This window comes from Dipodomys ordii, unplaced genomic scaffold, assembly GCF_000151885.1.
Source record: "Dipodomys ordii isolate 6190 unplaced genomic scaffold, Dord_2.0 Scaffold84, whole genome shotgun sequence".
In the NCBI taxonomy this organism is placed as follows: Eukaryota; Metazoa; Chordata; class Mammalia; order Rodentia; family Heteromyidae; genus Dipodomys; species Dipodomys ordii.
Genome location: NW_012267300.1, coordinates 6616473 through 6634615, shown reverse-complemented (window position 1 = coordinate 6634615; position 18143 = coordinate 6616473). Strand labels below are relative to the sequence as shown.

At 44.9% G+C, this 18143-nt stretch overlaps 1 gene segment (V, D, J or C); it reads left to right on the top strand.

The window, feature by feature from the left end:
- The window catches only part of LOC105992511, an 854274-nt gene extending 847842 nt beyond the window's left edge, over positions 1–6432 (top strand). The window contains 4 exon segments of the C gene segment in view: positions 1306–1572; positions 3667–3711; positions 4519–4626; positions 5916–6432. Of these exon segments, the coding sequence occupies positions 1306–1572; positions 3667–3711; positions 4519–4625 (419 nt within the window).
- The last annotated feature ends 11711 nt before the right edge of the window (positions 6433–18143 follow it).

Below are 18143 nucleotides of genomic sequence, written 5' to 3'. Positions count from 1 at the left end.
CCGGAAGTGGTGCTGTGGCTCAAGTGGTAGAGCGCTAGCCTTGAGCTAAAGAGCTGAGGGACAGCGCCCAGGCCCAGAGTTCAGGCCCCACGACGGGACCAAAAAAAAAAAATGATTTGTTTCTCAGATTAGCTTGTTCAGAAAAGTGGATAACATAACATCTCCATTTACCAGACAAAATTTCTAAGACTTTAAAGAGCTGGTATGACTAACTCAAAACCTTTTCTCTAGCAAATAGAAGAGTTGTGACTTTGATTCGGATGTTGTTGTAGTCCAAATATTTTAGCCATGAGAGAAAAAACTCCTAGTGATATGATAGGATTTTCCAATTTAATGTCAGCAAATCATACACATCCATTTCCTGACAATGCCCAGCCTAAGCGAGGGGAGCACTCTAAATCTCTAGATGAAGGCTTACTTTACTGAGACTCTTTTCTCTACACTTATTTTGTCTCTCAGGAGCAATATTGTTGTCTAGGTTTGTTGGGGTTTTAAAGAAGTTCCACTTAAGAAGTATTTAAGATATATCATTAACACCAAGCACCAGTGGCTCACACCTGTAATCCTAAGTACTCAGGAGGCTCAGATCTGAGGATCAAATTTGAAGCCAACTTGGGCAGAAAAGTCCTTAAGATTTTTTTTTCCAGTCCTTGGGCTTGAACTCAGGGCCTGGACACTGTCCCTGAGCTTCTTTTGCTCAAGGCTAGCACTCTACCACTTGAACACTACTCCCAGCTTTTTCTGTTTATGTGGTACTGAGGAATTGAACACAGGGCTTCATGCATACTAGCCAAGCACTCTATCATTAAGTCACATTCCCAGCCCCTTATGTCTCTTATGTCCAATTAACCCGCATAAAGCTGGAACTGGTGTATGGTTCAAGTGGTAGAGTACTAGCCTTGAGTGAAAAAGCTAAGGGATAGCACTCAGGCCCCAGTATGGCACAAAAACAATAATAACAAGTCTATATGTATATGTGTATATGTATACATATACATATATACATACAGAAGTAGACATATATGTATGTGTGTATGTGTATACATATATGTATACATATACATATATATATACACAAGTAGACATATACGTATATTCATAGATATAAATAAGTAGCCCTACATTTCTGGTTTTCTAGAATGGTAAGAGCAGTTGTTTTCTAAAATATTACCCAAAAATATGAGAAGAGTGGCTAGCCCCAAAGAGATCTGTTGCTATCCATCATTGGCACCTGGACTCAAGCCTAGATTGAGGTAAAACAGGGAAGCAAGAGTTTCTCCTAACCATGGTCCTCTTGATCCACAGATATCAAAAACCCTGAGCCCTCGGTATACCAGATGAAAGACCCGAAATTCCGAAACACCTCCATCTGCCTGTTCACTGATTTTGATTCTCAGATCAATGTGACGCAGGGGTCTGAAGCCATGGACTCTGAAGTATTTTACTCTGGAAAAACTGTGCTGGACATGAGGTCCATAGACTTCAAGAGCAATGGTGCAGTGGCCTGGAGCAAAAAAACTGATTTTGAGTGCACTGGTGTCTTCCAGGAGAAAGTCTCCCTCCCTAGCTCAGGTGAGTGTCTCCCAGTAGCTCTGCAAGCTGTTTCCTTGCTTTCAGGAGAGCCATAGTTCTATCCAAAGCACAGGTCAGTGATGTCTAAAAGATGTTCAGGTTGATATTGACAGGCTTATCAGTTGTCAGCAAAACCTTCACCCTCTTTTTACCATAGAGCAGTGAACCACATCCTGCTATGCTGCAGAATGTTTTGGGCCAAAAGCAATGAAGAGAGGATGGTGGTGCTGGGTGCTGATGGCTCATGCCTGTAATCCTAACTACTCAGGAGGCTAAAATCTGAGGATGGCAGTTGGAAAACAGCCTGAGTAAACAAATCTGTGAAAATCTTATCTCCAATTAATCAGCAAAAAGCCAGTCATGGAGCTGTGGCTCAAGTGGTAGAGCACCAGCCTTAAGCATAAAAGCTAAGGGGCGGTGCCCAGGCCCTGAATTCAAGCCCCAATACTAGCAGAAAAACAGAAAGAAGAAAAGGAAAATAAAAAAAGAAGGGAGGAGAAAAGAATAAAGAAAAGATGGCAGTGGTGGACACTGACTCAAACTTGGTTTTACCTTAACACTCTACAAGTCCCCCCCTCCCTACTGTTGTTTAGAGTAGCCACTCATTCATCCCACACCCACCAACTGTGCAGTTACACATACCAGGCATTAGAAAAATCAAGTCAAATCAGATTAGGGTTCTCCTCCTAGGAAGCTCCATCTTCATCAAAAAAGGAAAAATTCCTGGGAAGGGCAGGTCACAGGTATCACAGCCATATGAAGGAAGATACTATTCTAAATACACTGGGAGGGCTGGGAAGGTGGCTCAGTGGTAGAGCGCTTGCCTTGCATGCCAGAGGCCCTGGGTTCAATTCCTCAGCACCACATAAGCAAAAAGAAAAAAGCCAGAAGTGGCGCTGTGGCTCAAGTGGTAGAGCGCTAGCCTTGAGCTGAAGAGCTGAGGGACAGCGCCCAGGCCCAGAGTTCAGGCCCCACAACCGGACCCAAAAAATAAATAAATACACTGGGAAGCTACTGATGGGCTGTAAGCTGTAAAGTAACTCCCAATTTACATGTTTAAAAGATCAAGCTTGCTGGGTATCATTGGCTCATGCCTGTCATTATCCTGGTTCAAAGCAAAAAAGTCCAGGCAAAAAAGTCCATGCAACTCTTATCTCCACTTAACCAGCAAAAAGCTAGAAGTGAAGCTGTGGCTTAAGTGGTAGAGAGCCAACAGTGAGCAAAAAAGCTAAAAGACAGTGTTCAGCCCTATGAGCTCAAGCCCTAATGCACACATACACACACACACACACACACACACACACACACACACACATCAAGCTGTGGGAAGAGTAAATAATATGCCAAGAGTAGTAGCAGAAGAAGAAGAATGGAGGCTCAGACTAGTTGAATGCAGGGAGTTGAATGAGCAATGCCACTTGAGTGTCAAAGATATACCCAGGCAGATATGAGAAGGACAACAAAGCATTCAGGATGGTAGTTGGACATGATATCTTGACATGAAGAGAACAAACCAACATAGCTGGGGATCAAAACTTTCTGGAACATATAAGAAGCCCTATGGGCCTTGTCACTATGTATCTTCTCAGTGCCCCTATATGACTATGACTGGAGCCTTCCCAAGGACAGTGTCTGTGTTGATGGCTCTTTGTGCTCACATCATGAAGCTTGTGTCTTCAACAGCCAGTATTTGTTGAATGACTTGGAAGCCAAAGTGCCAGTCTTGTCAAGGCCATGGCTGCCCTCGTAGGTACCCTAAGCAACAAGCTCCCTCACCAGGCTGGAATATGGCTTAATGGTAGAGTGTTTCCCTAGCATGCATGAAGCCCTGGGTTCGACTCCCTAGTACCACATAAACAGAAGAAGCCGGAAGGGGTGCTGTGCTCAAGTGATAAAGTTGCAACCCTTAAGCAAAAGAAGCTCAAAGACAGAGCCCAGGCCCTGAGTTCAAGCCCTAAGACTGGCAAAAAAAAAAAAAAAAATCTCACCATGGAAAGGTTGCTAGACATTCACTGACATAACCATTGGGAAGGTCTGGGTAGAAGGGTCAGCCTGCTCTGGAATCTAAGAAAATTTCTTTGTTTTTCATTGTAGATCATTCTTGCAATGCCAAGTTGGTAGAGAAAAGCTTTGAAACAGGTAAGAGAGGGGTCTAACCCGGCTTTACACAATGTTGGGGAGGTAATGGGCCCAAGAACCCTCACTGGAGAGAGAAAAGGGTCTGGGGAATGGATCTGAAGATGAAGCAGCTGGAGATTTCTCAGCTACTCAAAGCTGACCAGGATCTTTCTTGAATCCCTCTCAGCATATCTAAATTTTTTTTTCCACTCTAAGTTCTTGGAGGGTGGATCCCCAGTTTTCCTAGGCCAATGACTCAGTCTTAGGTTTAGGCCTCTGTATTTATTTCAGCAGTTCCTGTGTCAGGAGAGCCAAAGAAAACAGCTGGGTGTCCAGCTGTGAAATTTCTGATTCCCTTCAACAGCACCCTGAACGAGCCAGACACTTTCCTCCATAGCTGTGGAGGGGCAAAATGAGAAGGGTTGCTTTCTTTCAAGGGAAAGAGCAAAATTCACACGGGTTTAGACAGATCCTTTCTCTCAAGAACCCCGGCCACTACCTCATTCCCATATGAGTTATCACCAGTTGTCAGCCACTAGTCTCACCCGGGGGCCCAGGCCTGAAGGACTATGACTGTCCTGAGCACCTACCATCCCCAGTAGGACTCAGAAATAAAATAAGGACCAAGTCCAATTAGCATTTTTGTTTTGAAACACAATACTGTTGACCCAAGAGGAAAAACTCACAGAAGCCCAAAGAGAGATAGGTCCAGGAATGGAGGCTCACCCCCATCTGTCCCTCCCAGCTTTGGGGAAGCTATTGGTAGGTACATCGTGGGGAGGTGTGTGGAGGTGCACACACATAACATAACGGCTTTTGGTTTTACAGATATGAACCTAAACTTTCAAAACTTGATAGTGATCGGGCTCCGCATCCTCCTCCTCAAAGTGGCAGGATACAACGTGTTCATGACCCTGCGGCTGTGGTCCAGCTGAGGTGAGAGACCAGCAAAGGAGGGAAGAAGGAGGGTGGGGATTTGGGTCTCAGGGTGAGGCTCCAACTTCCCTATAGGAATTTGCTTTTAAATCCTAACACTTGGGCTGGGAAGGTGGCTCAGTGGTAGAGTGCTTGCCTTGCATGCATGAGGCCCTGGGTTCGATTCCTCAGCACCACATAAGCAAAAAGGGAAAAGCCAGAAGTGGCGCTGTGGCTCAAGTGGTAGAGAGCTAGCCTTGAGCTGAAGAGCTGAGGGACAGCGCCCAGGCCCAGAGTTCAGGCCCTCCGACCGGACCCAAAAAAAAAAATCCTAACACTTGCCCACAGAACTCTTCTCTTCCTTCCCCCCTCCTTTTTTTGGTGCCAATATTGGGGTTTGAACCCAGGACCTTACACTTGCACTTGACTTTTTCACCCAAGGCAGGAGCTCTACCATTTGAGCCATATCGCCACTTCCAGCTTTTTGCTTGTTAGTTGGAGATAAGAGTCTTATTTTCTGCCCTGCTTGGCTTTAAACTATAATCCTCAGGTCTCATTCTCCTGAGTAGCTAGGATTACAGGCATGAGTCACTGGTACCTAGCTCTGTTCTTCCTTATTAAAAATTCCTTTTGTTAACAATGGCAGAAACATTTGGAGGTTTTTGTGTTTTTTAATTGTAATACATTCATTTTGGCCTCTTTGAGTGAGCCATGCCTCCCCTATGAAGTACAGTTATTGGCTTCCTTTTATTTTATTTTGTACAAGCACTGGGGCTTGAACTCAGGGTACAGATGCTGTGTCTTAGCTTTTTCCCCTCAATGCTAGTGCTCTACCACTTGAATCACAGCTCCACTCCCAGCTTTTGGCTAGTAAATTGGGACAGAAGTCTCATAGGTTTTCCTTCCAGGGCTGGCTTCAAATCATGATCCTCAGATCTCAGCCTCCTATCAATTTAGAAATAAAATGAAGCCAAGTAACCTTAAGGACCACACAGCTAATGTGTGAAAGATAAGAGAAACTTAGCCACCAACTCATGTATGCTACATACCTCCTGCTGTACCTCTTTCCCTGTGAGGCTAAAGGGGTTCCCAGTCCCTTTCCTTGTGTCTTCTCTCCCAAGCATAACTCTCTCCGCTCAATATAAGAAGACATTATACTCATTAACGTGAATCTTGTCTTGAGCCTTCATGCCCATCCCCCACCTAGTACAGATCAAGTTCTACAGCTTCGAGAGAGCTATCTCCATCACATCCCTAAAGTGCTGGCCCTCCTCCCTATCCAGCCTGACTTTTGCTCTTCCTCACCCCAGGTTGGCAAGATGATAAGAAGATCCCGAGCTCCCTCCTTCATCCCTCCTCTTCTACCCCATGGAGAAGAAGGCTCCCCTCATGTCTCTGGCCTCCACGGAATCCCACCTGAATTTGCAATGAAGCTTGCTGGATTGCTGCTAATGACTACTGCTTTCCTTCTGTTCCCTCATGGCGGCTGACATAGTCAAGTTCATGTTCACAGCAAACGGGGAGGCTGCGGCAGCGTCTCCTGGCTGTGGAGGACCTCCCTGCCCTCTCCAAAGACTTCCTCTGTGCTTCCATTGAATAATGGGTCTTCCATAGCATCTCCAGGAACTAGCATTCCTAGAAAATATTATGAGCGTTGATGGATTTTATTCAATAGTGTTCATAAAAATATCTTTATTAGTGTTTCTCAAGATGTGGGGAAAGATGATCTCATTGTCTAGGCCCTCTCTGCTCCGCTATGTATCCAAGCTATACTTTGGATCATTCTGCTGCCCTTGACTTCATTAAAAGTTACTTAGAGACCAGAAACTGGGCCTCTGTTTCACTGGTTTGGTTGGGGGCATTTTCTGCATGCAGTTGATCACTAGAGAGAAACCAAGGCACCTGTTCATTATGCTTTCCAGAATGCCTAACTTAAGCTGTTTTAAGACAATCCCTTCTTGGAATATTTGCTTAAAAATTTCCACTTAGTAAGCTAATGGCCAGGAAAACCTTCATCACAAGTTTGGAGCCATGCCCTTCCATTTTCATGACCCACCCCTGGGCCACCACCTCGTAGAAATCATTATACATGGTGCTAGTGATCTGTAGTTGGAATCTGGCAGGCAGAGACCACGTAGCAAGTGTTCCCAAAATGGCACCTACTGCCCATCCAGAAACATCTTCACCTCTCCTCTTGGGATTGATTTTACACAGAAACAGTACATTTTTCTGCCCCAGACCCAGGCCCTTGAAGATACCAGTCTAAGAACAGAGCTGGAGGGAGGTGAGTCCCCATCAGGATTTTACATTTCCACCATCTTGGACAAGAAAATGAAGAAAGGGAGATACACTCTCCTCTCAAGCAAAGACATCCTCACCTCAGAGACAAGAGGTGGAGTCCCTGGGACCCCATAAGCTCTCCCCTAAGCCTCTAACTATTGTGCCCTTCCCTCTGGGACAGAGGGTTTTTTTTTTTTTTTGGGGGGGGGTCCAGTCGTGGGGCCTGAACTCTGGGCCTGGGCGCTGTCCCTCAGCTCTTCAGCTCAAGGCTAGTGCTCTACCACTTGAGCTACAGCGCCACTTCCAGCTTTTTTCTTTTTTGCTTATGTGGTGCTGAGGAATCGAACCCAGGGCCTCATGCATGCAAGGCAAGCACTCTACCACTGAGCCAACTTCCCAGCCCCTGGGACAGAGGTTCTGATACGAACACATCTCAGAGATGACTCAGTCACCCACCCAATAATACCTGACCAAGGCCAAAACCAAGGCCCAAAACTTCCTAAGGCCTGGAGGGGCTTCTTCCCCCAAATGTCTCCATGTCTAGCACACCATACCAGCCAGACATGTTCAAAGCCAGCCAGCTTCAATTCAGATGTGCTTCCTCTCACAGGGATGGAACTATCAGCTTTAATATGTGACCTGGTGCCTGTGCCCCACCTCTGTGCGCTTCAGAAATACAATATCTGAAAAGTCAGGTAGGACAGGTTCCAGTGGCTCATGCCTGTAATCCTAGCTACTCAGGAGGCTGAGATCTGAAGACCACCGTTCAAAGCCAGCCAGGATAGGAAAGTCTATGAGACTCTTATCTCCAATTAACCACCAAGAAGCCAGAAGTGGAGCTATGGCTCAAGCGATAGAGCACTAGCTGAAAGCAAAAAAGCTAAAGGACAACACTAGGCCCTGAGATCAAGCCTTAGGACTGCAACAAAAATATAAATAATCACATAGGACAGAAAGCTCCCCGCAGCTCCCTGGGTCTCCTATAGAAGTAAGAGCCAGCACCTTGCGGACTGTCCAATTCTATCTAGACTACCTGACCCTCAGCTTTAATAACATTCCTCTGAGATTACTAAATGGAACAATGGCCCTCCAGACTGGCAATCAAAGTGGGGTCACTCACAGGAGAAGACAGGGATTGTCTTTCAAAGGTGGTATTTGCCACCAGGACTTCCAAGGCCTCTTTCCTAAAACCATCTCCTCTGACACAGTGCCAGAGTTCCTACCACTGGGAATTTCTTTTAATTAAAGCATTCTCTTCTCTGTATTAAATGAAAATGCCCCTGGGAGGGTTAGTAGAGCAAGCCTTTATCAACCGTTAAAAACTCAGGGCAAATTAGTTTGTCTTTTTTTTCCCCTAAAGCGGTAATTCACTTTGTTCTATATAAAACAGATCCAGGCAAGGAAAGTGTGGGTGGCTGCGTGTGGGTGGGGGAGACCTGCTCTGGGAATCAGCTACACTGAGGCTGAGGCTAAGGGACCCCCCCACTCCCCACCCAGGACTGGGGGCAGGTGCAGGAGCCTGGAAGTCAGTGAATGAGCCAAACAGACTCTGCCATGAAGCTTGGAGGAGGCTCAGGCTAAAATAAGCCTAAGGAAGCCTGTAGAGCCTTTCTAGCCCAGTGAGTGGCAGGACGCAGATGTCACTGTGACCCTATGGCCATCTGAAGACCTATGCAAGGAGAAATGTTTTCCTCCTTCCCTCAGGCCCAGCTCAAGGTCAGAGCAAAGTGAAAGGCCTGGGCAGGAGAATTGAGTCAGATCTTCCCCCTTTGAAGACAAGAGTTACCCAAACCCAGTGTTTCTCCATCCTGAAAGTACCCCCCCACCACCACCCCCATGTCTCAGGCACTCAGTCTGTAGCCAGTGAGGACAGAGGTCTCAGGGCAAGAACAGGAGCAGGTGGAGTGAAGGTGAATGCTGGGGACACAGGCATCATTTGACCGTTCTGTGCTTGTGTCTGGCTCTGCATGTTAAAAGGAGTCAAAGTGACTTGAGAGGAGGTCCAGGAGAAAGTCTCCCGTGCTCATTAGATTAGCTCTTGGGCTAACCCCACCATAGCAGAGGTCCCAGCTGTAAGGAACTAGGCATTGTTTAGCCTGGAGGTAAGCACGTGAGGAAACCTGGAGGCAAGGCCTCTCATAACCCCAACCTAGGACTCTAGAGGATTGTCTGAAAACCCCTCAGAGACTTGTCTCAGACTTGTCTGAGTTGGCAGCACTGTCTAGTCCAGAAATTAGGCAGGGATGGCCACTACTTTAGGATCATCCACTTAGGGTCATTGGCTTTGACAGAGCAGCTATTACCCTCCATAGATGCTATCTGAGTCTTAAAGTGTTAGCTTTGTTGGTCCACCTACACCATCCAGTTCTCCTGGGATCACATAAGCCCTAATACCATCAAACCTCAGGTAACACTCAGAAAGGAAGTCCCTCTGACTGTGGGCCTTGGGACAGGAAGTATGCCTCATCCATCAGTGTGTCCCCCAGTAGCTCACACAGTTGTTGGCACATAATAGATGTCACCAAATGAACCACGTGGCACTAGAGAGGAAGCTGAGTTTGAAGGGTAGGGAGGTGGGAAATACAATCTCAGAGAAAGAAAAGTGGGGATTCGTGCAGGAAGAGGCCAGGAAAGACATGGTTTCAGTTATGCTAAGCGCAAAAAGTAACTTGGCAAGAAATATCCAAACCTGAATGGTGAACCCTTGACCAGGGAAGACCACAGGCAGTCGCTCTTCTACCCAACAGAGCTGGAAGACAGTTGTTCTGGGTGTGTGAGCACTAGTCATATGCGATCACACCAATATCCACAGCCAAAGGGTATTTTTCCTGGTCTACTTTAGTCTCTCCATGTGACCCATCCTAAACTTTGTCCCCAATATGCCTTCTTCATCAACAACATGTGAGAAGGAGGGGTTCTGAATGCGATGGGAGAACATAGGGAAACAAGCCATGAGGAAAGCCAGTGCTGACATTCTCACAAATAGATGTGCTGATTGCTGGGGTAGTCTGAGGACCACCAGCCCTACCTCTGTCTGTGTCTAGGCCACCTGGCCAGTAGGACAGGCTTCAGGCCTCCCTTTACTCATACACACATGTGCTGAGGGTTTCCTCTGATAGTACACATCCAGCTGCATTAATAAGCAGGTCAGACATCGAAGTCAGTAGCCAGAAGTAGAACAGGAAGTGGAAAAAGTCTCCCACTTCCTTGCAGGTGTTTGAGCCCGGGGCAGTCCCCTCCCATTTCCCTGACGTCATGGTTGCTGACAGGGACAAATAGGGTACCCTTTGAAGCTCTCCCACAGAAGCCACATCCTCTGGAAAGAAGAGTTAAAAATACAGAGTTAGAGATAACATCACCCCAAGCCACGTGCCAAGAGGAGGCAGGCTGGGCCGTTACACCACCACCCAGCCACAGGTGCAAAAAAAAAGCCACCAAAACACATAGGAGGGGCTGTTGGTCCCCCTGCTAAGAAGCCTCCCTCACCCCACCTCTGTCGCCCCAAGAATAGATCTCATTAGACAGTACCAGACAGACTCTCAAAGCATCCACCCAGCCCAGATTCCCTTGAGAAGGAGGGATGGGAGCTCTATCTGCCCCCACCTCCTACTCACACAATTGGGACTGATATTCTCCCTCTCTCTCTCTCTCTCTCTTTCTCTCTCATACCAGAAGTCCCACACTTGCTTGCCACCACCATAAACTAAGACTTAACTGCTGGAGGATGTGGATATCTAACTCTCAGTGGCCAGCGGACCAGGATTTTGCAGGAGAGGAGCCACAGGACATGAGACCTTGAAATGAATGAAAACCACCAAGCTTGGATGTCTTGCTCTATAGTAGTGTTACCAGATGCCCACAGGGGGGCAGCAATGCTCCACCAAAAGGATCTCCCTGAATCTATTCTAGGGAAGAAAAATCCCCAAAGCTGAGGAAAATCTCTTTTCCAATGAAAATAAAATGGCAGGTGAACTTCATTTCACAAGGTCCTGCTCTGTGCTCATCAGTGTACTGGGATCCTGGCCTGCGTGATCCTGTTTCCCCACGGAGAAGGATCTAGGGCCACGATAACAGGCAGCAGGGGGCACTGCTTGCCCAGAAGAACATGAGACCCATCTCTTTAAAGCCAGAGAAGGCACTGTCTTGAAGCCACCAGGGAGCTTCAGATCAGAATCAGGGAGCCTGACCAGCCTCCTACTCTGGACAGGTTACTAACCTCCCACCGTTTCCCAGTGACACACTCTCCAGGTAGCTTAAGAACCAAGGCTTTTTCTCACATGGTATACCTGTCGTGTGCCAGGTTCTGGAGTCTCTTCACAAACTATTGACTCCATACAGATGAAATTCAAGAACAGGCTAAATGAAGCTCAGTGGTAGGTACTGGGATGCCAGTCATCTCCAGAGTAGAATCATGGGGAAGGAGCAGGAGGAAGTGTTCCTTGTATATGGAAATGATCTCAGTTTTTATTGAGGCGATAGGTACGTGGGATGTACACACAGAAAAGTGCATCAAATCGTAAACCTCAGACTCGTGTGTTTTAGTGGTCATAAATTATACCTCAATAAAACAACGTTTCTACTAAATGTCCACAGCGTTCCTGAGCTCAGGGAACAAACAGTCCAGGAAGGACCTGAGCCTTAGACATGTCAGAGGCTGTAACTCCATGGCTTTTGGTAATATATTGTGGCACGATGCACAGGAAAACAAGCATTTATCTGTAAATCTTCACTGTTCCATTCTAGCCTTCTCTCTTAGGGCTTTTAACTTTTGTTTCTTTTTTCATTGCTCATAGGGAGATAAAAAAAAAAATACCTGCTCACCTTCTCCTCAGTGTTGTTGAAAGGAATGAAGGAGATAATGGGTGTGAAAATGCTTAGTGAACTGAAATCCCAATGCAAATAAAAACTGGTGGCTCATCAGAATGTGCAGAAAGGTGAACCAGGATTCCGAGTGCCAGTTTGGTTTGGCTTGGCTAAGCTGTGTTACTGTGCTCCACCATGCTGAGATAAAAGTAGGGCTGCTGCTTAACACAGACAAGACCCAGGTGAACTTTGGGCTCTCCTAGCTTACTAGTTTATCCAGTTCCCAGAGAATGCCCATTTTCCCATCACTGGTCCTGCAGTTTCCTGGCAGATCTGCGGCCCAATTTCTGCAGAAGACAGTGCTGGGCCCCTCCGGCTCCCCAGGCCTCCTCGGCTGCTCCTGCGCACTCTCCCTGAGCAATCTCTTTTTTCACCTCTCCCCATCCTAGAAATCCCCTGTATTTATAGTCTTCACCCTTTGGAGCAAGATCGCTGCAGCACCCTACACAGGCAGGCTTCTGAGCAACTGACCTTTCAGGACAGACCAACCAAAGTTCTTCCAGAGGGTTCTACCACCTCTGGAAGGAGTACAGCTTATCTACCCTGAGAAGGTGGGCATGTTTCCATTCCAGACACAATGTAATCCCATTTTTCAAGTTCTCCTACAATCCCAACTGAGAAGCAATGAAACTGGCCCAGGCCCCTCTTTCCCTGAACCATCCATACAAAATTAAGTACTCACAAAAAAAAAAAGAACCAGGCACCAGTGGCTCACACCTGTGATCCTAAGGAGGCTGAGATCTGAGGATCACTGTTCAAAGTCAGCCCTGACAAGAAAGTCTGTGACTTTTATCTCTGATTAACCAGCAAAAGCCAGACATGAGTGGAGCTATGGCTCAAGTGGTAGAAGCACCAGCCTTGAGTGAAAAGCTAAGAAACCACTCTCAGGCCACAGCCTAATACTGTCCCACACAAAAGAAGGAATATATTACAGGGAGAGCATATAAATATAAGACAAGGCTGACAGGACTTGAGTTTAAGTCAATGAAAGATGAAAAATTGTGGTTCAGATAATGGTAACTGGCCATGTATTCCTCTTTCTAGCAGACTAGGTTTGTGGTAAGACTTCTTTCCAATGAATGCTGCAAAACACTATTGTCCAGTGTCCTCCCTTTTCCTGGTTGGCTCAAGTTATTAAGTTACTCCAATGATTTACCAAGGAACATGAGTGGGCAGCATCCTTATCTAGAATCCTGATTAACAATAACTATATCTGAACACCCCCAAACCAAATGTTCACTCCTTTGATCTTCCCAGTGAGCTTAAGCAGTAGGCAGAGAATTTACAAATCAAGAAACAGGTGAAGTGGCTTACAGAGGATCCCAGTGAAGCAGCCCCTCAGCCCCTGGCTTTCTGCTGAGTGCTGCAGATATACACCAGGAGTCTGGGGTGGTAGATGCAGCCCCGCAGAAGAGGAACAAATGCACTGTTCCAAGGCCTGTCCACATCCACTTCTGGTATTCTACCTTGATGTCTCTTTCCCCTTCGGTGACTGTGTACACATATTTGAAACTTCTTTAGGATTACATGAGAATGCACAAACCTGGCACCAGTGACTCATATCTGTAATCCTAGCTACGCAGGAGCCTGAGATCTGTGGATCACAGTTCAAAGCCACTTTCCATGTAGGAAAGTGGGTGAGACTTTTATTTCCAATTAGCTATCAAAAAGCTGGGAAGTAGAGCTGTGGCTCAAGTGAGTGCTACTCTGATGTGGAAAATTAAAGGAGAGTACATAGGCACTGAGTTCAAGTCCCAGTATTGGCACGTATGGGTGTGCACACACATACACACACACACACATCCTATACACTGTTCAACAGATACTTCTTGGTGTTGGTGGTGTGTTGACAAAACACTTTTCTCATGTACAGTTCTAAGTCATATGGAAACAAGAGTTAATGTCTAGACACTCCTCATGGCTGGTTCCACAGCTATGATAGGCTTTCAGATCTTGGCATAAATGTTATCTGCCAAGACTGGTCTTTCCTGACCAATCTAGGTAGCTCCTGAGGCCTGAGGCCACTTACTACCACCACATACTATTTTACCTTCCATCCCCACTGATAATAAGATTGTTCCAGTTATGTGGTGATATCCCAATTGTGTGTCAAATTACATGCTAATTTGATTCCCTCCCCTAGAGCAATTTATGTCTGCACAGATCACCTCTGAATCTCTAGTACCTAACACATAGCACTCAAGTATTTAATGAAGTAGTGATGGTAGAACAGACTCCCACCAGATGTCTTTTATTAACACTCTGCTATTAGATTGGAGTAAAATGGTGATGGAAGTTGAAGCTGAGTGGCAGGCCTCTGGGAGTTCATTTTACTAGTCCCTTGATGTATGTGGATATCTATGAAAATCTCAAGAAAAAAAGATTTAAAAAGAAAAAAAAATGTCCACCTCTGGGGATTTAAAAAGTTAAGAAAGCCTGAATTGCAGGTGGTAATGGAATTTCCTGGGGCAATTACTTTCCTCTCAGAAAAAAAAGCATGGCCACCATAGTATTTCAGCTAAACGCCAGTGAAAGTAGATGAGCAGCTGAAGGGGAAACAGCAAGGCAGCCAAGGTGCTCAGCATCTCTGATGACTGCTGACAGTACAGGTAGATTTGTAAAACAGTTACATTCACAAGCTATTTTCCCTTACACTTTGTTAGTACAGCAGCATGAAGTCTTACTATCCCCATGCTTATTGTTTTATTATTTATCTCATTAAACATTAAACAAAATGCTTTGAGTCAGACAGATCAAATCCTAACACTGGCAAAGGGAGTCTCTATTTCTTCATTTGGAAAATGAGAATCCAACCCTCATGGGACAGGACTTCATGGGATTATAGGTTTTTTGGTTTGGGTTTTTTGGTTTTTTTTTTTAGTTGGTTGTGGGGCCTGAACTCTGGGCCTGGGCGCTGTCCCTCAGCTCTTTAGCTTAAGGCGAGTGCTCTACCACTTGAGTCATAGCACCACTTCCAGCTTTTTCTGCGTATGTGGTGCTGAGGAATCAAACCCAGGGTCTCATGCATGCAAGGCAAGCACTCTATTACGGAGCCATCTTCCCAGCCCAGGGATTATAGGTTTTATATAAACATAACAAGAGTGCACTTTAAGGGCTGGGAAGGTAGCTTGGTAGTAGAGTGCTTGCATGCATGAGGCCCTGGGTTCCATTCCTCAGCACCACATAAGCAGAAAATGCCGGAAGTGGCACTGTGGCTCAAGTGGTAGAGCACTCATCTTGAGCTGAAGAGCTGAGAGACAGTCCCCAGGCCCAGAGTTCAGGCCTCACAACCAACAAAAAAAAAAAAAGTGACTTAACTCCACATCAGACATACAGGCAATGCTCCATGTTAGTTCATTCATTCATGCAAGAGCTTTTTTTGCTTTTATAATACCTTGCACTACCTAGCACAGAGCACAAATACCTAATTTTTTTACTAACTTTTAGAGACAAAAGTTCCAAAGACAGATAAGATGCAACACAGGCTTTAAATCAACACTTTAAAATATTACTGTACTTCCCACAGTACCAGGCTGCCTGAGATGTGAATGTATTCTTTTTATTCTATTGAATGTAGTTTTGCAGAAGCTCAGACTTACCTCTAAGTTCTAGATAAACAAAATACTTCATGACTAGTTCATAAGGTTTGTCCCACTTTTTTCTTATTCCCTCACCTAATATGTTTAAGAAAGTGCTCTCTCACAGGAGAAACTTTGTGCAAGTGCATGTGTACACACACACACAAGTATGAGGGCTTGAACTCAGGGCCTGGGCCTTGTCTTTGAGCTTTTTTGCTCAAGGCTAGCTCTCTACCACTTTGAGTCATAGCACCATTTCTAATTTACTCCTCAAATCTCAGTTTCCTGAGTTGGATTACAGGCTTGAACCTCCATTTACCCAACTACTTTAGCTTATTTTGCTCAAGGCTGGTACTCTGCCACCTGAGCCATACCTCCACTCCCAGCTTTGTGCTGGTTAATTGGAGATAAGAGTCTCATAGACTTTTCTGTCCAAACTGGCTTCCAACCACAATCCTCAGATCTTAGCTTCCTGAGTAGTTTAACTACCAGAATGAGCTACCAGCACATCTGAGAAACTCGTTTTTGAATCTATTTGTTTTTTCTTTTTAATTGTAGTTCTAAAGTCACAGAGCACTCAAATTTTAGCTGACTTCCAAAGCTCAGGCCTATAACCAACCAAGATAGTAACATAGCAGTCAAGCTGAGTTGCTACATAGCTCCCAGCGGCAGGTAACTGGTCATTACTGGTTTGTTGAGCTTCCAAAACTATGGAACAGGTCTCTATGACCTCCCAAGTATTTTCCAACCATCATCACAAAAGGATTTTGCAGTTCAAGATGAAAGGATGTGATCAAAGAGGCCAAAGGTATAGGCTGCTAAGAGAAGCAAGCATACGAGATAGTTTCCATGTGATAGAGGGCAGGAAGTGTGTAGGCAGGAGGTGCTAAAGGGCTGGGCTTCCCATCACTGCAAAGAATAGCAGGGAGCTGACGATGTGCAGTGGTTGTGGTAAATGGCTTCCGGCCCCACAAAGGAGCTCAGAAAATAAAATAAACCACCCCATAGAGATATTGAGCTGGAGGCCACGGGAAATGCTACATTATACCTTAATTTATGCAGTAGTACTCAAAAACAACTCCTGTTTCAGCTAAAAAGTATATATAAATTTTAAAAATAAAAACCCAAGACTGTGAAACTCCTTCAGGAAACAAAGGATAATTCATTTCTTTAAACTTGAGGACTACCTCTACAGCTAATTCAGTGCATACAGAATTGAGAACCATATAGTAAGAGAAACCAAAATGAATTTTAAACCCAGAGTCCCAAAAAGCAGACTGCAGGATAACTGCCTAATTGCAAATGGTAAAAATACCAAAGATGAGTTTCCCTTGGGTAAATCAGAATCTCTAACAATAGCTTATCTGAAATTTGTGTACTTAATAGCTTTCCACATTATTGTGAGAAATTTAAATCTGTATGTTAAAAGGCTTAATGATTATGTTTTTGATAGGTATTTTAGTCCATTTTCTTCAAATTCAGGTGCTTATTTGAAATACTTGTCTAATCTAGACTATAAATATTCCAGAAGTCTAATAAAAGTCTAATAAAACCTGTTAAAAGTGTTAAATCATAATCTTGAGAATTTAACCCTAGGAGTGGTAAGTCATGGCCATGGACCCAGAGTGTAAGTGTATGGCTTTAGTTACCTTAGAACACAGCCAGGTACCAATGACAGTGTGTGTGTGTGTGTGTGTGTGTGTGTGTGGCTTTAGTTACCTTAGAACACAGCCAGGTACCAATGACAGTGTGTGTGTGTGTGTGTGTGTGTGTGTGTGTGTTATAGCAAGAACCCAGAGCCTGTTCCTCCACTTTAGCAGCACACTGGAATCACCTGGGTAGCTTCACTACAGCTACAGGTCTGGTGTGACCTGGGCAATGGAATTTTAAGTTCCCCAAATGATGCTGATGTGTAGCCTTGCTGCTGGAAAATCTCTGGAACACAACTCATCTCAGCAGTCAACCAAAGTGAAATAGTGGAACTCTCAACTTGGCTTGTTTCCCATGTTGTTTTGTAGTATATGACAGTCTCCAAGGCTCCTTCACAAATATTTGCATCTTATTCTTGCAGTTATCCTCAGATTATAAATAATAAGATATTTGTGTTTTATTCTTGCAATTAAGGATCAGCTCACTTTAAGTAGAGGAACTCTCAACACGACTTGTTTCCCATAAATAGCCAATCTACTGTACCCCTGAGTTGGCACGACACACGATGACTAGACCTCACCCTGCAGATCACCCTGCAGACTTACATTCTGCCCACGCTTTGTCATCAACTCTGATGCTGCTCACAAATCTGAGCTTTAATTTCCTCACCTATCTAGTGAGAACTGGAACCCCTACACCTCCAAGAATAAAATGAAAGTATTTGCAAGAAGCTTTGGAGAACATCATATATAACAAATCTACATACATACAACTCCAACGTTTCGTCCTTTGCTTACACTGCCTAAGGGATGAACATTTTACTTTTTATCCCTGAAGCCTGTTGAAACAGAAATGAGAAAGCACTTACTCAATTGATAATAAAGAGCTTAACGGTGCAGTTCCAGGAATATACCAAGTGAGAAAAGCAGAACCACCTTTAACAATGAAGAATTAGTAAAGGATTACTTGCTCCAGGGTAAGGACAAAGGGCACCATTTCCAGGATTACCATTCCAGCCTTTTGTCACAACTTCAAATACACATAATGGAAACAATGTTTCAGTCACAGCTATCAACTCCTATGAAGCTTATACTTACACAGACTGAAAGGAAAAAGATTTTGATACCAATAAACTTTTAAAAAGAAAAAAAAAGTCTGAGGCATGAA